Raw genomic sequence first — 20315 nt, 5'->3', positions numbered from 1 at the left:
GCAGAAAACAAAAATCTAGATCAGAGTTACACCCAAGTGCTGGTCCTAGACAAGAAGAAAAGCTTGCAATAAAATATAAATCACACACTGTTTCCTTTATTGAGGCATTCTTACCAAGAAAAAAAATCAGCTTATCTAAAAAGCATGCTTAGTAATGTGATTGATCTACATTCTTGCACAAGTTTCTTATATCAACAGTTGGCAGGCAGTGCTTTGAGCAGCAGAACTCTGGATGCCTCATTTAACAGAGGAAACAGTGTTTCCATCCTGAACAATCCCATGTGGTTCAAGAGTTGTCCCATGCATAGAAAAGCAATTAATCAGTATGAAGTATGGCAGATGAACTGCTCCTGAAGTCAGATAAACCCAAGATAAACTCTTACAATTGAAGGTAAAATGCATTTTCTACATAATACTTCTATTTATTAGTATAGGCTCCATGTACTCTAAAACCTTCTTTTGCATGATTTTCAATTTTCTATCCCAGCAGAGCTGCAATTTCAACCCCTAGAGTCAGGGTAAGATGATTTTTTTTTTCTTCATCTATTACTATTAAATCATTTGGCAAAGAGATTTTTTTATTTATTTTTTTAGGATTATCTTTTTTTATTTTTATAAATTTATTTTTTATTGGTGTTCAATTTGCCAACATATAAAATAACACCCAGTGCTCATCCCGTCAAGTGCCCCCCTCAGTGCCTGTCACCCATTCACCCCCACCCCCCACACTCCTCCCCTGCCACCCCCACCCCCAGTTCGTTTCCCAGAGTTAGGAGACTTTCATGTTCCGTCTCCCTTTCTGATATTTCCCACTCATTTTTTTAAATGCATAAAGCAATTTAATTTATCTACAGTAGCTTATAGTAAAAAAGATTTCTAGCCAACTTCTTTTAAAATTAAGGGAAAAAAACAATTTGAATCAATAAATACCAAAAGGTCTTATATTTTCTGAATTTTCAACTATCTACAATAAACATGAATTCTTTTATTAGAAAATAAAACTGTTACAAAAACCAAAAATAAATAAGTCATTGTCACAAAATTGCAACATAATATATAGTTTACTTGTTCTGTTATAGTCAGTTAAGGGAAAGATAGTAGGAGTGGTGATGGGTGAAAGTGAACAGAACAAAGATGGGTAAAAAAGATATGAGGGAAAGGAGATTTAGAGAGAGTAAGAAGCGAAAAAGAAACAGAAAAAGTGCTTTATTAAATGAGTTAGTTACATGAGGTCACCAAAAGGAACATATCTGACTAAGGTTCTATACTGAGAACCACCTCATTTGGATGATGTGATTGTCCTGTGTCTTCAAACCGGGACAAAGGGGGTGCTCACATTCTCTGTACAAAGGTACCATCAGCAGGATTCGGCATCCCACCCTGGACCAGGGGAGTTGTCGAGAGATGGTCTTCACCCTGGATGGAGGAGTGCTCGCTCCCACTTGTGGACACCTAGATGGCAGGGAGCCCAAACGCTGGCATCTGGCAGCCTGCTTCTGTCACTACCAAAAGGCTCAAAGACAATGGTCAGCTCAGGCTTTTCTTCTTGAAGTGTTTCTAATGCACATTTTGTATCATAATTGAAATACATTTCACACAACCTGCAAGAGGAAATCAAGAGCCTTGCATTATGTTCTTGGAAGAACACTCTCAGAGTGTTTGCCTTAAAAATCTCATTTCCTTACTTCCCTTAACCTAACACATTCCTAAACTCTCCAGTGCTATAATTCATGGCTCATGTTTTCCGGTTATATTTTTAACCTTCAAGTTTGGAAATGTTTAAATATATGTACATTCACAGAGAATAGTAATGAACCCCCAGGCCTGTTACCCAGACTCGACAATTAATAACTCATGGCCAATCCTGTTTCATCTCTCACCCACCTACTCCTCACATCAGTGGATTATTACAAACACAACATTGCATGCATCTGTAAATATTTCACTATATGACACTAAATGAACGCTTTTTAAAAATACAACCACAATTCCATTATCACACTTTAAAAAGTTAACAGTGATTCTTTAATATCAACATATATGTTTAATCAGTGTTTAAATTTCCTCAACTGAGGAGGAGGGCAAGATGGTGGAAGAGTAGGGTCCCCAAATCACCTGTCCCCAACAAATTACCTAGATAACCTTCAAATAATCCTGAAAATCTACGAATTCAGCCTGAGATTTAAAGAGAGAACAGCTGGAACGTGAGGCCGGGGCGAGTGTCCCCAGGACAGGAGAACCCCGTCCCGGAGAAGCAGGAGCTGCACCAACCTTCCCGGGCGGAAAGGGGCTCGCAGGGAGTTAGAGCAGGACCCAGGAGGGCGGGGATGCCCTCGGGCTCCCGGGGACACTAACAGACACCTGCGCCCCGGGAGAGTGCGCCGAGCTCCCTAAGGGCTGCAGCACGCACGGCCGGGACGGAGCAGCTCGGAGGGGCTCGGGCGGCGGCTCCGCGGAGGGGGCTGCGGGGCGGGAGCGCGAATCCAACAGCGCAGGCCCCGGAGCACAGGGCGCCGGGACACAGCCCAGGATCCGGCCTCCCCCGGACAGGCAGAGGCCGGGAGGGCCCAGGACAGCAAGGACGCTCCTGCCCCGAGCTGAGCAGATCAGCGGCCCCGCCCCGGAGCCTCCAGGCCATGCAGACGGAGAGCCCCGTAGTTCCTGCGGAGGCTGAATCCAGGCTTCCAGAGTTGCCATAGCAACTGCGGCTGTTCCTCCTGGGGCCTCACGGGGTAAACAACCCCCACTGAGCCCTGCAGCAGGCAGGGGCAGAGCAGCTCCCCCAAGTGCTAACACCTGAAAATCAGCACAGCAGGCCCCTCCCCCAGAAGACCAGCTGGACGGACCAGTTCCAGGGGAAGTCAAGGGACTTAAAGTCTACAGAATCAGAAGATACTCCCCCGTGTTTTTTGTTTTTTTTTTCTTTTTTCTTTTCTTTTTGATTTCTGATTTCTTCCCCCACCCCCCTTTTTTTCACCTTTCTTTCTTTTTCTTCTTTTTTTCCTTTTTCTTTTTCTTTTTTTCTTTCTCTTTCCTTTTCTTCTCTCTCTATCTCTCCTTTTCCCAATACAACTTGTTTTTGGCCACTCTGCACTGAGCAAAAGGACTAGAAGGAAAACCTCACCTCAAAAGAAAAAATCAGAAACAGTCCTCTCTCCCACAGAGTTACAAAATCTGGATTACAATTCAATGTCAGAAAGCCAATTCAGAAGCACTATTATACAGCTACTGGTGGCTCTAGAAAAAAGCATTAAGGACTCACGAGACTTCATGACTGCAGAATTTAGATCCAATCAGGCAGAAATTAAAAATCAACTGAATGAGATGCAATCCAAACTAGAAGTCCTAACGACGAGGGTTAACGAGGTGGAAGAACGAGTGAGTGACATAGAAGACAAGTTAATGGCAAAGAGGGAAACTGAGGAAAAAAGAGACAGACAATTGAAGGACCATGAAGACAGATTAAGGGAAATAAATGACAGCCTAAGGAAGAAAAACCTACGCTTAATTGGGGTTCCCGAGGGCGCCAAAAGGGACAGAGGGCCAGAATATGTATTTGAATAAATCCTAGCTGAAAACTTTCCCAATCTGGGAAGGGAAACAGGCATTCAGATCCAGGAAATAGACAGATCACCCCCTAAAATCAATAAAAACTGTTCAACACCTCGACATCTAATAGTGAAGCTTGCAAATTCCAAAGATAAAGAGAAGATCCTTAAAGCAGCAAGAGACAAGAAGTCCCTGACTTTCATGGGGAGGAATATTAGGGTAACAGCAGACCTCTCCACAGAGACGTGGCAGGCCAGAAAGGGCTGGCAGGATATATTCAGGGTCCTAAATGAGAAGAACATGCAACCAAGAATACTTTATCCAGCAAGGCTCTCATTCAAAATGGAAGGGGAGATAAAGAGCTTCCAAGACAGGCAGGAACTGAAAGAATATGTGACCTCCAAACCAGCTCTGCAAGAAATTTTAAGGGGGACTCTTAAAATTCCCCTTTAAGAAGAAGTTCAGTGGAACAATCCACAAAAACAAGGACTAAATAGATATCATGATGACACTAAACTCATATCTGTCAATAGTAACTCTGAACGTGAACGGGCTTAATGACCCATCAAAAGGCGCAGGGTTTCAGACTGGATAAAAAAGCAGGACCCATCTATTTGCTGTCTACAAGAGACTCATTTTAGACAGAAGGACACCTACAACCTGAAAATAAAAGGTTGGAGAACCATTTACCATTCAAATGGTCGTCAGAAGAAAGCAGGGGTAGCCATCCTTATATCAGATAAACTAAAATTTACCCCGAAGACAGTAGTGAGAGACGAAGAGGGACACCACATCATACTTAAAGGATCTATCCAGCAAGAGGACTTAACAATCCTCAATATATATGCCCCGAATGTGGAAGCTGCCAAATACTTAAACGAATTATAACCAAAGAGAAGAAATACTTAGATAATAATACACTTATACTTGGTGACTTCAATCTAGCTCTTTCTACACTCGATAGGTCTTCTAAACACAACATCTCCAAAGAAACGAGAGCTTTAAATGATACACTGGACCAGATAGATTTCACAGATATCTACAGAACTTGACATCCAAACTCAACTGAATACACATTCTTCTCAAGTGCACATGGAACTTTCTCCAGAATAGACCACATAATGGGTCACAAATCGGGTCTGAACCGATACCAAAAGATTGGGATTGTCCCCTGCATATTCTCAAACCATAACGCCTTGAAATTAGAACTCAATCACAAGAAGAAGTTTGGAAGGACCTCAAACACGTGGAGGTTAAGGACCATCCTGCTAAAAGATAAAAGGGTCAACCAGGAAATTAAGGAAGAATTAAAAAGATTCATGGAAACTAATGAGAATGAAGATACAACTGTTCAAAATCTTTGGGATGCAGCAAAAGCAGTCCTGAGGGGGAAATACATCGCAATACAAGCATCCATTCAAAAACTGGAAAGAACTCAAATACAAAAGCTAACCTTACACATAAAGGAGCTAGAAAAGAAGCAGCAAATCGACCCGACACCCAGGAGAAGAAGAGAGTTAATTAAAATTCAAGCAGAAATCAACGAAATTGAGACCAGAAGAACTGTGGAACAGATCAATAGAACCAGGAGTTGGTTCTTTGAAAGAATTAATAAGATAGATAAACCATTAGTCAACCTTATTAAAAAGAAGAGAGAGAAGACTCAAATTAATAAAATCATGAATGAGAAAGGAGAGATCACTACCAACACCAAGGAAATACAAACTATTTTAAAAACATATTATGAACAGCTCTACGCCAATAAATTAGGCAATCTAGAAGAAATGGACGCATTCCTGGAAAGCCACAAACTACCAAAACTGGAGCAGGAAGAAATAGAAAACCTGAACAGGCCAATAACCAGGGAGGAAATTGAAGAAGTCATCAAAAACCTCCCAAGACACAAGAGTCCAGGGCCAGATGGCTTCCCAGGGGAATTCTATCAAACGTTTAAAGAAGAAACCATACCTATTCTACTAAAGCTGTTTGGAAAGATAGAAAGAGATGGAGTACTTCCAAATTCATTCTATGAGGCCAGCATCACCTTAATTCCAAAACCACACAAAAAACCCACCAAAAAGAATTATAGACCAATATCCCTGATGAACATGGATGCAAAAATTCTCAACAAGATACTAGCCAATAGGATCCAACAACACATTAAGAAAATTATTCACCATGACCAAGTAGGATTTCTCCCCGGGACACAAGGCTGGTTCAACACTCGTAAAACAATCAATGTGATTCATCATATCAGCAAGAGAAAAACCAAGAACCATATGATCCTCTCATTAGATGCAGAGAAAGCATTTGACAAAATACAGCATCCATTCCTGATCAAAACTCTTCAGAGTGTAGGGATAGAGGGAACTTTCCTCGACATCTTAAAAGCCATCTATGAAAAGCCCACAGCAAATATCATTCTCAATGGGGAAGCACTGGGAGCCTTTCCCCTAAGATCAGGAACAAGACAGGGATGTCCACTCTCACCACTGCTATTCAACATAGTATTGGAAGTCCTAGCCTCAGCAATCAGACAACAAAAAGACATTAAAGGCATTCAAATTGGCAAAGAAGAAGTCAAACTCTCCCTCTTCGCCGATGACATGATACTCTACATAGAAAACCCAAAAGCCTCCACCCCAAGATTGCTAGAACTCATACAGCAATTTGGTAGCGTGGCAGGATACAAAATCAATGCCCAGAAATCAATGGCATTCCTATACACTAACAATGAGACTGAAGAAAGTGAAATTAAGGAGTCAATCCCATTTACAATTGCACCCAAAAGCATAAGATACCTAGGAATAAAACTAACCAAAGAGGTAAAGGATCTATACCCTAAAAACTATAGAACACTTCTGAAAGAAATTGAGGAAGACACAGAGATGGAAAAATATTCCATGCTCATGGATTGGCAGAATTAATATTGTGAAAATGTCAATGTTACCCAGGGCAATTTACACGTTCAATGCAATCCCTATCAAAATACCATGGACTTTCTTCAGAGACTTACAACAAATTATTTTAAGATTTGTGTGGAATCAGAAAAGACCCCGAATAGCCAGGGGAATTTTAAAAAAGAAAACCATATCTGGGGGCATCACAATGCCAGATTTCAGGTTGTACTACAAAGCTGTGGTCATCAAGACAGTGTGGTACTGGCACAAAAACAGACACATAGATCAATGGAACAGAATAGAGAACCCAGAAGTGGACCCTGAACTTTATGGTCAACTAATATTCAACAAAGGAGGAAAGACGATCCACTGGAAGAAAGACAGTCTCTTCAATAAATGGTGCTGGGAAAATTGGACATCCACATGCAGAAGAATGAAACTAGACCACTCTCTTGCACCATACACAAAGATAAACTCAAAATGGATGAAAGATCTAAGTGTGAGACAAGATTCCATCAAAATCCTAGAGGAGAACACAGGCAACACCCTTTTTGAACTCGGCCACAGTAACTTCTTGCAAGATACATCCACGAAAACAAAAGAAACAAAAGCAAAAATGAACTATTGGGACTTCATCAAGATAAGAAGCTTTTGCACAGCAAAGGATACAGTCAACAAAACTCAAAGAAAACCTACAGAATGGGAGAAGATATTTGCAAATTTCATATCAGATAAAGGGCTAGTTTCCAAAATCTATAAAGAACTTATCAAACTCAACAGCAAAGAAACAAACAATCCAATCATGAAATGGGCAAAAGACATGAACAGAAATTTCACGAGGAAGACATAGACATGGCCAACATGCACATGAGAAAATGCTCTGCATCACTTGCCATCAGGGAAATACAAATCAAAACCACAATGAGATACCACCTCACACCAGTGAGAATGGGGAAAATTAACAAGGCAGGAAACAACAAATGTTGGAGAGGATGCGGAGAAAAGGGAACCCTCTTACACTGTTGGTGGGAATGTGAACTGGTGCAGCCACTCTGGAAAACTGTGTGGAGGTTCCTCAAAGAGTTAAAAATAGACCTGCCCTACGACCCAGCAATTGCACTGTTAGGGATTTACCCCAAAGATTCAGATGCAATGAAACGCCGGGACACCTGCACCCCGATGTTTCTAGCAGCAATGTCCACAGTAGCCAAACTGTGGAAGGAGCCTCGGTGCCCATCGAAAGATGAATGGATACAGAAGATGTGGTTTATGTATACAATGGAATATTCCTCAGCCATTAGAAACGACAAATACCCACCATTTGCTTCAACGTGGATGGAACTGGAGGGTATTATGCTGAGTGAAGTAAGTCAATCGGAGAAGGACAATGTATGTTCTCATTCATTTGGGGAATATGAATAATAGTGAAAGGGAATATAAGGGAAGGGAGAGGAAATGTGTGGGAAATATCAGAAAGGGAGACAGAACATAAAGACTTCTAACTCTGGGAAATGAACTAGGGGTGGTGGAGGGGGAGGAGGGCGGGGGTGGGGGTGAATGGGTGACGGGCACTGAGGGGGACACTTGTCAGGATGAGCACTGGCTGTTATTCTGTATGTTGGTAAATTGAACACCAATAAAAATTAATTTATTAAAAAAATAAATTTCCTCAACTGGCTGATACACTTTTTATATTATGTTGATTTAATCAGAAGCCATGTAAGTTCACACACTGCAATTATTCGGTATGTCTCTCAAATCTTCTTTGATACACAATTTCTTCCCTATTGTCTCTCTCTCTCTCTCTTTTTTTTTAAGTTTCCCTTACAACTTAGCTAAGAAATCATTCCACTTGTCCTGCATCATTTCTAATAATCTTGATTTGCTTGTGTGACGGACTGATTGTGTTTCTCCAAAATTCATACATCAAAGCCCTAATCCTCCATGTGATGGAATTTGGAAAGAAGCCTTTGAAATAAATTAGGGTTAGATGAGATCATGGGGCGGGTCATCATGATGGGGTCAGTCCCTATGATAAGAGAAGCCACAGCACACACTCTGTCTCCCTGTCCTTGTCTCTGTCTCTCTCTGCCATGTAGGGACACAGGGAGAAGGCAGCCATCTGCAAGCCTGGAAGAAAGCTCTCCCCAGAATCTGAATCTCTTGGCACTGTGATCCTAGACATTCCGTATTGAAAACTGTGAGAAATGAATGTGTGTTGAGCTGATAAGACATGTTGACTGCATAGAGGTTCCTCAGTCTATTTGAAGCCTGTCCCTCATCTCCAGAGAGTCCTTCAGGACTGGGTGAGCAACTCCACATACAGAAATGTCCCAGCTTCATCCTGGCCTATCCTTCCCTTTGTCCCTCTATTTTCTTAGCTCTGAGAATTTTGGCTTTTCCTGCAGCACGTGTGCTCCACTGTGTCTGCTTAATGATGCAATGCTGATGCATACTTCTGCTTAAGCGAACATGCATTCCAGTTGGTTCTCAGGACTAATAGAATTTATATTGTTTGAGTAAGATATAGATAATAAATAAACAAGAAAATGATATTGCATGTTTGTACAATGGTGATCAACACTATGGAAGAAAATAAGCAAAGAAAAGGGGATGAGGATATGCTGGACTGCTGTTTTCAGTAGGATGATCAGAGACAGATATCTAGAAAACCTTTCAGCAGAGAATTTAAAGACACATGGGAACAAGACACCAATGCCAAAGGGGAGAGAGGTCCAGCAGAGGGAACAGGAAGTGCAAAGTTCTGGGGGTGACAGTAATTTTGCAAAACTACAAGGAGATCAGTATGAGTGGAGCAGAAGGAACATGAATTAGGAGAAAATGAATTTGCAGAAGAAGCAGGGGCCAGATCACAGGGGGCCGTGCGCACTGCCATGAGTTTGTGCAATTTGCTTTAAATGTGACAGGAAGTCACTAGACCATTTTGGTAGGAACGATATGATTACTTGTTCATGTTTTAGCTGCACCCTCCATCTGCCATGGTAATAATAATAATAGATGCAGAATACCACCAGAACATTCCAGACAAGAGGGCACAATGGCTCGAACCAGGGTAGGAGTCACAAAACTGGCAAGAAGAGGTCAATAACAGGTATGTTATGAAACCTATCAGGGCACGTCAATGAGTTGGACGTGTGCATAACAAAAAAGAGGTGTCAAAGATGACACAGGTTTTCTTTTTTCTTTTTTTTTTTTTTTTAGCTTGAGAAATTCACAGTGAGTAACCATTGACTGAGATGGGGACAAAGCAGTTTTTTGGCAGAAGGGGTAATGCGGATTGGATTTGGACATGTAAAGTTTAGAAGGTTTATTAGACATACAAACAGAAAGGTCAGACTAGCACTTGAACATGGAATTCATGCAGGTATAAGTTGGGTAGCACAACATATATATGGTAAAGCCAGAAGACTAGACGATGTCAACATGGGATGAAGTATAGAGAAGAAAAATTAGCCCAATGATTGAATCCTGAGGATTCAGCATGTGCAGGTCAGGAGGATAAAGAGAATCCACAAAGGAGACTGAGAAGAAACAGCAAATAAAGTGGAAGAAATCCACTGTGAAGAAGGTGTGACCCCCTAACACTAAGTAAGGGGAGTGTCTTCTGTGGAGAATATGATCGTCAGGGCTGACAAACGTACAGGACTCATTAGGAAGCTCTTACTGGAGAGGTAATGAATATCTGGTGGTATCACTAATAATGAAACCCAACACAATGCACATAAGCTGGTTCATGGAACTTCTAAACTTCATGTTTCTGGAACTCTCTTTTCCCACTTAGAAATCCTCAGAACACCCCACTGTGCAAAGACCTTTGTGATTAAGATGAACCATGGATGCTCTCGTTCTCAAAGTACATATGGTCACTTAAAGAGCCATATAGCCCTAGTCCTCCACTTTCATTGGGACTTGTGTTTTGGGGGGAACATGAATGGAAGCTTTTCACACCCAACTGAATATTAATTATTCTGACTATCCAGATAAAGTTCAATATTGGTTCATAACTCATATACCCTATAAAAAAAAGTCTGGGACAACAGGCTCAGGTTCAATCTCAGTCTGAGTACAGATGAAACCATCTGGGGTTTTGATAACTGATCAACTTGTCCTTGGGACTCTGAATGCTGCCACGTGAGTCTGTGTAGAGCACACTTACTTCAGGCTTCGTAGGATGCAGCCCTGCTGTTTTAGCACTTCACAGAGCAGCATGACCCCTAGATCTCCCAGGTCATTGCTGCCCAGGCTTAGCTCCCGGAGGCTCTTGCTGGAGGTCAGAAGCGTGGACAGATCCCAGCAACAGTGTGAGGTGAGGTTACAGCCATCCAATCTGCAAGGAAGAGGGTGATTTAGAAAAAATTCCCTGTTCACCATCCCCCCAACTCCACAAGCTCTCAGCTTGTAATGTTTCAAATGCACAAAAAGCGCAGGATTAACTAACTTGGAATAACTTTTTGTGCCCATGGTTATTTTTCTCCCCTTTTTCAGATGAAAGTATTCTTTCCAGTCTACTAGATTGTGAAGATCAAATTAGTAATTGTGAATTGATCTTTGCCAAATTCTATGCCTCTCTTCAAGTTTCCTTAAAACACAGTGCCAATCACCCTATTCTTTTGTGGTGAGGGAAATCCAGTATTTACAAGAAGTAGAAGTCCTCTCAGTCTCAGGATCCTGAAATAAGCTGAACCTCAAGAAGACACCATCACTTCTCAGATACAAGTCATCCCATTATCATCCCCCCACCTTAGCCACCATGCATCCCCATCATTGTAATTAGCTATGAGACCTACTCTAATATCTGAAGCTTGCAGTTGGGGTGCAAGAGGCCCTCACAGAGTAGCTTCACCCCTGTGTCTCCAAGAGCATTGCCCCGTAGGTAAAGGTGTGTGAGCTTCTGGTTAGTGCTGAGCATGGAGGCCAGAGCTGGACAGCAACCTGGTGTGAGGCCAGAATTCACCAACCTGGAGAAGGAACAAGAACAAGCCTTCAATGTTCAGCCTTCCTTGAACATGGTTCAGCTATCTTGCCACAGGAATCTCATCTTATCTAAAAAGGTGCATCCTTGCGTCACCTGGGGGGCTCAGGTTGTGATCCTGGGGTTCTGGGATCAAGCCCTGAGTCAGGTTCTCTGTTCAGTGGGGAGTCTGCATCTCCCTCTGTCTTCCTACACTGCCCACTGGTGCTCTCTCTCACTCACTCTTTCTCTCTCTCAAATAAATGAAATCTTTAAAAAAAAAAAAGCTGCATCCTTCAACTTCAAAGTCAGGAGCCAGCATCTTGCACACAATCTGAAGAGAGCATGACTCTGCCTGTGGACCCATAAGAGAGACAAGTAATGGTCACAGCAGATGTCTTGCTGGGATCATTAGAAGAGACAGAGCAAAAGCAAACTGATCCAGATTCCTTCCACATTCTTCTTCTTTCTTACACATATTCCCTCTCCTATGCATGCTCCTTACCACCACATCTTAATACAAAAAAAAAAAATCCCAGATTATTCTCCACTGTTAATTCCTATAACAATGCAGGCACTTGCCTTATTTGATTCTCACACTAACTGAGCGAGGTGGCAGTGCAGCTGTAACTATTATATATCTTTTACAGATTACACATCTGAGGTTATCAAATCACATGTTTCTCTTAAGGTCAAAGAGCAAGTGTTTAGTGGAGAGGGGACCTGGACTTAAGCCTTATAGGGTCATTGCTCCTCTGTGTCCCTTCTATCCATATCACTCTTCCTTCTTCACTGGAAGGGGTCTCTTGGAGCAGAGATCTAGATTTGCATTACACTCATTAATTACACTCAGGGATTAAGATGTTTGGTGTGCTGCACTTGGGTCAAGGTGAATATATCCTATCACCCAACAGGAGCACGATGCTCTGAGGTAGAGAGCTGCATCATTCTAGCATAGAAGCTCAGAAGGTGGTACACATACACAGAAAGCCACATATGCTAGACCTTCAACAAAACTTTAACTTAACAACATCTCATGCAATCAAATTCTTCCTGCCAGAATCCTTAACAATGTTATGTTTTTAAGCTCTAAGATGTTTTAGAATCAGGAAAAACAGACACATAGAAAGTAGTACCAGCAGGTGATCAAAAGAAAGCAGAAGTACTTATCTACACAGTGCTTTCCATCTCCCCAGTCAAGGATGAATCATAATTAAAAAAAAAAAAGAATAAGCAAGACAAAGAGGAGAATAAAGCCCAAGATGGATGAGTTTTTTTTAAAAGGCAAGTTTTAAAGGGCTTCTAGTAATAACTTTATTTCCAGCTAGTAATAATTTCATCAGGTGGTCCTTAATTAGGATACAGAAGGTATTTGCAAGATTATCAGCTGTTATGAACCAAACATTTGTGTCCTCTCAAAATCATGTTGAAATATTAATACTTATTGTGATGGTAGGCAGGTGCAGCCTTTGAGAGGTAATCAGATCTTGAACATAGAGTATTCATTATGGAATTAGGGCCATGATAAAACAGACCCTAGAGAGTTCCCTTGCCCCTACTGCCATGTGAGGACACAATAAGATGGGTGTCTGAAAGCCAGGAAGAGAGTTCTCACCAGGAACAAGATGATCTACAGACACCTTGATCTTCAGCTTTCCACCTCCAGAACTGTGAGACATAACTGTTTGTTTTTTGAGTCACTCAGACTATGGTACTTGTGTTACAGCAGCCTGAACAGACTAAGACACCAGCAAAGATAAAGATCATTCCAGAAGACTGAACATGTCATTCTAAAGGAAAGGAAAAAATATTTTGCAGGATACAAAATGGAAACCTCTGCCATCATTTCCATAAAAGGACTGGAAATTATTATGAAACAAGTATTTGAGGAACAGTGCACCATGAAATGCAGCAGTTACAAGCTTACAAGCACAAGGTGGTTTTGTTAAGAATAAGTCACATCTGAATTATCAAAATGTTAATAACCATTGAGACTGAGTGATGGATGCATGGGGTGCATGATGAAATATTTAGGCAACCAAACAACCACTTGATTAGAGGGCTGTAACCATCATTTCTCTTGGTCTCAACCAATCCATTCGACTCAGTTCTACATTCACTGAGCACAGATATCTTGCCATGTACTCTATTGTCAAATTATTGTGTTTTTTAAATGTACTGATATACTTTACATTATAAAAATGTGTCACAAAAGAAAACTGAGGAAGAATATTTAACATTTTTAAGTGTTTACTATATGCTTGGCTGAAATAATGACTTTAAGTAAGATTATCTCATAGATTTACTATAAAACCAAGATGGAGCTGTTGTTTTGTTTTGATTGTTTTATTTTATTTTTCAGCTTAAAGTGTCCTTTAATAAGTGAAAATGTTGTTCATAAAATTCCCTAATGCTAATTCCTTTTTTATTTAATTTAAATTCAATTAGCCAATATATACGCAGGATTGTTTTCATCCTTATTTTTAAATGGAAAAGCTGAGACTCAAGGAAATTACTTGAAAAAAAGAAGGAGCTTCCTAGATGGACTGTGAGGATGGGAGAGTATTTTGCATACCAAGCAAAAAGAAGGTGATAAGCAAGGGAAGGAAGGATGAAAGAGGTCAACTTTTTAGAACTAAGACTTATTCAATATGACTTAAAATGGAGTAAAGGGTATGGCAAAAGCAGTGATCTAGAGCTGATCAGGGACAGCTCTGCGTAATATGCTAAGACACAGCAAGTACACTCTGACTTCAAAGAACTTTTGAAGTTTTTTAAGAAATACCTCAATATTACCAAATCTACACTTTATTATTTTTTTAAAGACTTTATTTATTTATTCATGAGAGACAAAGAAAGAGAGGCGGGCATTAGAAATGACAAATACCCACCATTTGCTTCAACATGGATGGAACCGGAGGGTATTATGCTGAGTGAAGTAAGTCAATCGGAGAAGGACAAACATTATATGTTCTCATTCATTTGGGGAATATAAATAATAGTGAAAGGGAATAGAGGGGAAGGGAGAAGAAATGGGTAGGAAATATCAGAAAGGGAGACATCACATGGAAGACCCCTAACTCTGGGAAACGAACTAGGGGTGGTGGAAGGGGAGGAGGGCGGGAGGTGGGAGTGACTGGGTGGTGGGCACTGAGGGGGGGCACTTGACGGGATGAGCACTGGGTGTTATTCTGTATGTTGGCAAATTGAACACCAATAAAAAATAAATTTATTATTAAAAAAAAAAGAAAGAGAGGCAGGGACATAGGCAAAGGGAGAAGCAAGATCCCTGCAGGGAGCCTGAGGTAGGACTTAATCCTAGGACCCAGGAATCATGGCCTGAGCTAAAGGCAGACACTCAACCACTGAGCCACACAAGAATCCCTCAAATCAACATTTTAGAAAACTCCTCTGGTGTTGTGTAAAAGAAAGAAGGGGGTAGAGGGAACTGAAAGTAAAGAAAACCTAGTATTTTCCTGTTTACTGGCTAATCAGCCCCCTGGAAAGTCCCACTGTTCAACAAGGCAGTAAAGAAAGGAAAAGAAGGGAACAAAAGATGAGGGTGGGCAGCACCCTTTAATTCTTTTAATTCAGCACCCTTTAATTCTTACAAGAATTAAAGAATTTTACAAATGCCCACCATGTGGCATTTATGTAATATTGGTGTGTGGGGAGAGTGGTGCAAAATGCCACCAGAGATAAAGGCCTAAATTCAAGACATTTAGCCATATTTAGCAAAATGTAAAATACCTAAAAGTGTTATCTCATTAATTATACTTGTAGGCATCTACCTCAAAAGAAAGAAAGAATTTTATGCACACATAAATATAGTTATATATATATACTTTGTTTTTTCATACTTATAATTGTAAAAAAAGAACTTCATCCAAAGATTTATCATTCAATGAGAACCTAAATAAAATACTATAATGCATACTATGTAATACTAAATCCAAATATGTAGATCTGTATATACCAGCATGACAACAAATTCATAATAAATTTAAGAAGAAATCATAAGAAAGACTCCACCAAAAAATTGTAAGAATTGATGAACAAATTTAGTAAAGTCACAGTATACAAAATCAATGTACGGAAATCCATTGCATTTCTGTACACTAACATTGAAGTAGCAGAAAAAGAAATCAAGGAATCGGTCCCACCTTATAATTGCACCAAAACCAATTAGATACCTAGGAATAAACCTAACCAAAAAAGGTAAAAGATCTGTACTCTGAAAACTATAGAACATATACAAAAGAAATTGAGAGGACACAAAGAAATAGGGTAGAAATTCTATGCTCATGGACCAGAACAAACATTGTTTAAAATATCTATACTACCCAAAGCAATCTACACGTTTAATGCAATCCCTATCAAAATACCACCAGCATTTTTCACAGAGCTAGAGCAAACAATCCTAAAATTTGTATGGAACCACAAAAGACAATGGGTAACAAAGCAATCCTGAAAGAGAAAACCAATGCTGGGGGCATCATGATTCCAACTTCAAGCTATATTACAAAGCAGTAATGACCAAGACAGCATAGTCCTGGCACAAAAACAGACACATAGATCAACGGACCAGAACAGAGAACCCAGAAATGGGCTCTCAACTCTATGGTCAACTCATCTCAACAAAGCAGGAAAGAATATCCAATGGAAAAACAACAAATGCTGTTGGGATAACTGGACAGCCACTGATAGAATGCAGCTGGACTATTCTCGTACACCATACACAAAAATAAACTCAAAATGGTTGAAAGACATAAATGTGAGACAGGAATCTATCAAAATGCTAGAAAAGAAAATAGGCAGCAATTCCTTTGACTTCAGCCACAGCAACTTCTTACTAAGTGTATCTCCAGAAACAAGGGAAACAAAAGCAAAAATGAACTATTGGGTCTTCATCAAGATAAAAAGCTTCTGCACTGTGAAGGAAACAATCTACAAAACTAAACAGCAACTTATAGAATGGGAGAAGATGTTTGCAAATGACATATCAGATAAAGGGCTAGTATCCAAGAGCTATAAAGAATTTATCAAACTTAACACCCCCAAAAACAAATAATCCAGTTAAGGAATGGGCAGAAGACATGAATAGACTTTTTTTTTTTCAAAGAAGATATCCAGGTGGCTAACAGACACATGAAAAGATGCTCAATATTATTCATTATCAGGGAAATGCAAATCAAAATCACAATGTGATATCACTTCACACCAGTCAGAATGGCTAAAAACAGGAAACAACAGATGTTGATGAGGATATGGAGAAAGGCAAATCTTATTATATATCCACTGGTAGGTATGCAAACTGGAGGTTCTTCAAAAAGTTAAAAATAGAACTACCCTACAATCCAGCAATTGCACTACTAGGTATTTGCCCAGAGGATACAAAAATACTGATTTGAAGGGGCACATGCACCCTAATGTTTCTAGGATCATTACCAACAATAGCCAACAATTATAGAAAAAGCCCAACTATCCACTGACTGACGAATGGAAAAAGATGTGACATATATATGTGTGTGGAGGTTCCTCAAAGAGTTAAAAATAGACCTGCCCTACGACCCAGCCATTGCACTGTTGGGGATTTACCTCAAAGATACAGATACAATGAAACGCCGGGACACCTGCACCCCGATGTTTCCAGCAGCAATGTCCACAATAGCCAAACTGTGGAAGGAGCCTCGGTGTCCATCGAAAGATCAATGGATAAAAAAGGTGTGGTTTATGTATACAATGGAATATTCCTCAGCCATTAGAAATGACAAATACCCACCATTTGCTTCAGCGTGGATGGAACTTGAGGGTGTTATGCTGAGTGAAATGAGTCAATCGGAGAAGGACAAACATTATATGTTCTCATTCATTTGGGGAATATAAATAATAGTGAAAGGGAATAGAAGGGAAGGGAGAAGAAATGTGTGGGAAATATCAGAAAGGGAGACAGAACATAAAGACTCCTAACTCTGGGAAATGAACTAGGGGTGGTGGAAGGGGAGGAGGGTGGGGGGTAGGGATGAATGGGTGAGGGGCACTAAGGGGGGCACTTGACAGGATAAACAGTGGGTGTTATTCTGTATGTTGGCAAATTGAACACCAATAAAAAATAAATTTATTATTAAAAAATTAACAGCAATCTTTCTCAAATTCTTCCAAAAAATCAGAGAAAGGAACATTTCTAAACTTATTTTTAGATTAGCATTATCCTAAGACCAAAATTGATAGGACACTACAAGAAAACCACAAGCCAATATTCTTCATGAATTTAGAACAAAAATTCCCAACAAAATAATAGTAAACTGAATTCAGCAACACATTTAAAGGGTTATTCACCATGTCATGTGGGATTTATCCCTGATGCCAGGATGGTTTCACATATGCAAATCAATTAATGTGATAAATAACAATAATAAAATGAAATATAAAATTCATTTGATCCTCTCAGTAGAAGCAGAATAAACACTTAACAAAATTCAAAGAAGATGGTGGAAGACTAGGGTCCCCAAGCCACCTGTCCCCACCAACTTACCTAGATAACTTTCAAATCATCCTGAAAACCAACAAATTCGGCCTGAGATTTAAAGAGAGAACAACTGGAATGCTACAGTGAGAAGAGTTCGCGCTTCTATCAAGGTAGGAAGATGGAAAAAATAAATGAATAAAAAGCACCAAAGGGGGAGGGGGCCCCGCAAGAAGCTGGGGTAAGGCGCACATGGAGTGCCCCCAGGACAGGAAAGCCCCATCCTGGAGAAACAAGAACTTTACCAATCTTCCCAGATGGAAAGGTGCTCTCAGGGAACTCGGACAGGATCCCAGGAGGGGAGTGATGCTCCCAGGTTCCCGGGGTCACTAACAGAGGAAGTGCATCCCAGGGGACAGTGCCACACACGGCAGGCCGAGCTCCCTAAAGGGCTGGAGCCTGCGCCCAGTCGGGACTCAGGAGCAGCTCAGGTGGCTACTCCATGCAGAGGGGGCTTCACAGCCCAAGAGTGTGATTCCAGAGAGTGTGATTCCAGCGACACAGGCCCCGGAGCCCAGAGTGCCGGGGAACACAGCCCAGGATCTGGTGCTCCTCCAGGACAGGCGGAGGCTGGAAGGAAACAGGGCAGCAAGGATGCTACTGCCACCGAGCAGCCCTGAGCTGTGCAAATCAGTGCCCCCCAGCCCCGGAGCATCCAGGCCCTTGCAGACTGAGAGCTGCAGTAGTTACTGCGGGAGCTGACTCTAGGGCTGGAGAGCTGGCCGCCAGCACTGTTGTTGTTCCTTCTGGTGTCATCTTGTGCCTGGGACTGAACGGCCACCAGGGAGCAGGGTCCTCACAGGAAAAACAGCTCACACTGAGCCAGGTACCTGGCAGGGGTGCGGCAGCTCAGCTGGGGGCACACACCTGAGAATCAGCACAGCAGGCCCCTTCCCCAGAAGACCAGATGGAAGGACAGGGAAAGAGCAAGTTCTTGATAAAGCAGTGCTGGAAAGTTCCAGGGGAAGTCTAGGGACTTACACTATATAGATTCAGAGGATACCCCACCTTTTTTTTTCTTTTTTGTTGTTTTCCCCCTTTTTTGTTCCCCCCTTTTATTTTCTTTTTTTCCTTCCCTTTTTCCAGTACAACTCGTTTTTAGTCACTGTGCACTAAGTGCACTAAAATGACTAGAAGGAAGAAATCACCACAAAAGAAAGAATCAGAAACAGTACTGTCTCCCACAGAGTTACAGAATTTGGATGACAATTCAATGTCAGAAAGCCAATTCAGAAGCACTATTATAAAGCTACTGGTGGCTCTAGAGAAAAGCAATATCCTTAATGCTTTATCCCCACTAAAGCAAAAAGAAAAAAAAGTTCAACACCTCGACGTTTAATAGTGAAACTTGCAAATTGCAAAGCTAAGGAGCAAACCCTTAAAGTGGTAAGTGACAAGAGATCCCTAACTTCTATGGGGAGAAATATCAGATTAACAACAGACCTCTCCACAGAGACCTGGCAGGCCAGAAAGGGCTGGTGGGATATATTCAGGGTCCTAAATAAGAAGAACATGCAGCCAAGAATACTTTATCCAGCAAGGCTATTATTCAGAATAGCAGGAGAGATAAAGAGCTTCCAAGATAGGCAGAAACTGAAAGAATATGTGACCACCAACCCAGCTCTGAAAGAAATACTAAGGGTGATTCTGTAATAGAAGAGGATGTCCAAGGTAACAATCCACCGAAAGAGGGACTGAATAGGTATCATGATGATACTAAATTCATATCTTTCAATAGTAACTCTAAACGTGAATGGGCTTAATGACCCCATAAAAAGGTGCAGGGTTTCAGACTGGATAAAAAAGCAAGAACCATCTATTTTCTGTCTACAAGAGACCCATTTTAGACCTAAGGACACCTACAGCCTGAAAATAAAAGGTTGGAAAACCATTTACCATTCAAATGATCCTCAAAAGAAAGCAGGGGTAGCCATCCTCATAGCAGATAAATTAAAGTTCCTCCCAAAGACTGTAGTAAGAGATGAAGAGGGTCACTGTATCATACATAAAGAGTCTGTCCAACAAGAGGACCTAACAACCATGAATATTTATGCCCCAAATGCGGGAGCTGCCAAATATATCAATCAATCAATAACCAAAGTTAAGACATACTTAGATAATAATACACTTATACTTGGAGACTTGAATATGGTGCTTTCTACAATTGAAAGATCTTCTAGCACAACATCTCCAAAAATAAGAGCTTTAAATGATACACTGGACCAGATGAATTTCACAGATATTTACAGAACTTTCCATCAAAATGCAACTGAACACACATTCTTCTCAAGTGCACATGGAACTTTCTCCAGAATAGACCACATACTGGGTCACAAATCAGGTCTTAACTGATACCAAAAGAGTGGGA

At 40.9% G+C, this 20315-nt stretch overlaps 1 protein-coding gene across 1 annotated transcript in view; it reads right to left on the bottom strand.

Annotated features, from left to right (window-relative positions):
- Positions 1 to 1074: 1074 nt before the first annotated feature.
- The window catches only part of NLRP3 (NLR family pyrin domain containing 3), a 78036-nt gene continuing 58795 nt past the window's right edge, over positions 1075 to 20315 (bottom strand). The window contains exons 8-10 of the mRNA XM_055343376.1: positions 11258 to 11428; positions 10627 to 10797; positions 1075 to 1601 (exon numbers count right to left, since the gene is read on the bottom strand). Of these exons, the coding sequence (XP_055199351.1) occupies positions 1412 to 1601; positions 10627 to 10797; positions 11258 to 11428 (532 nt within the window). The 3' untranslated portion in view covers positions 1075 to 1411. The remainder of the gene's footprint in view (positions 1602 to 10626; positions 10798 to 11257; positions 11429 to 20315) is intronic.

The sequence above is a fragment of the Nyctereutes procyonoides genome, unplaced genomic scaffold (genome assembly GCF_905146905.1).
Source record: "Nyctereutes procyonoides isolate TBG_1078 unplaced genomic scaffold, NYPRO_anot_genome, whole genome shotgun sequence".
Lineage (NCBI taxonomy): Eukaryota > Metazoa > Chordata > Mammalia > Carnivora > Canidae > Nyctereutes > Nyctereutes procyonoides.
The sequence above is the reverse complement of the archived record's forward strand: the minus strand, read 5'-3'. Positions and strand labels throughout refer to the sequence as shown.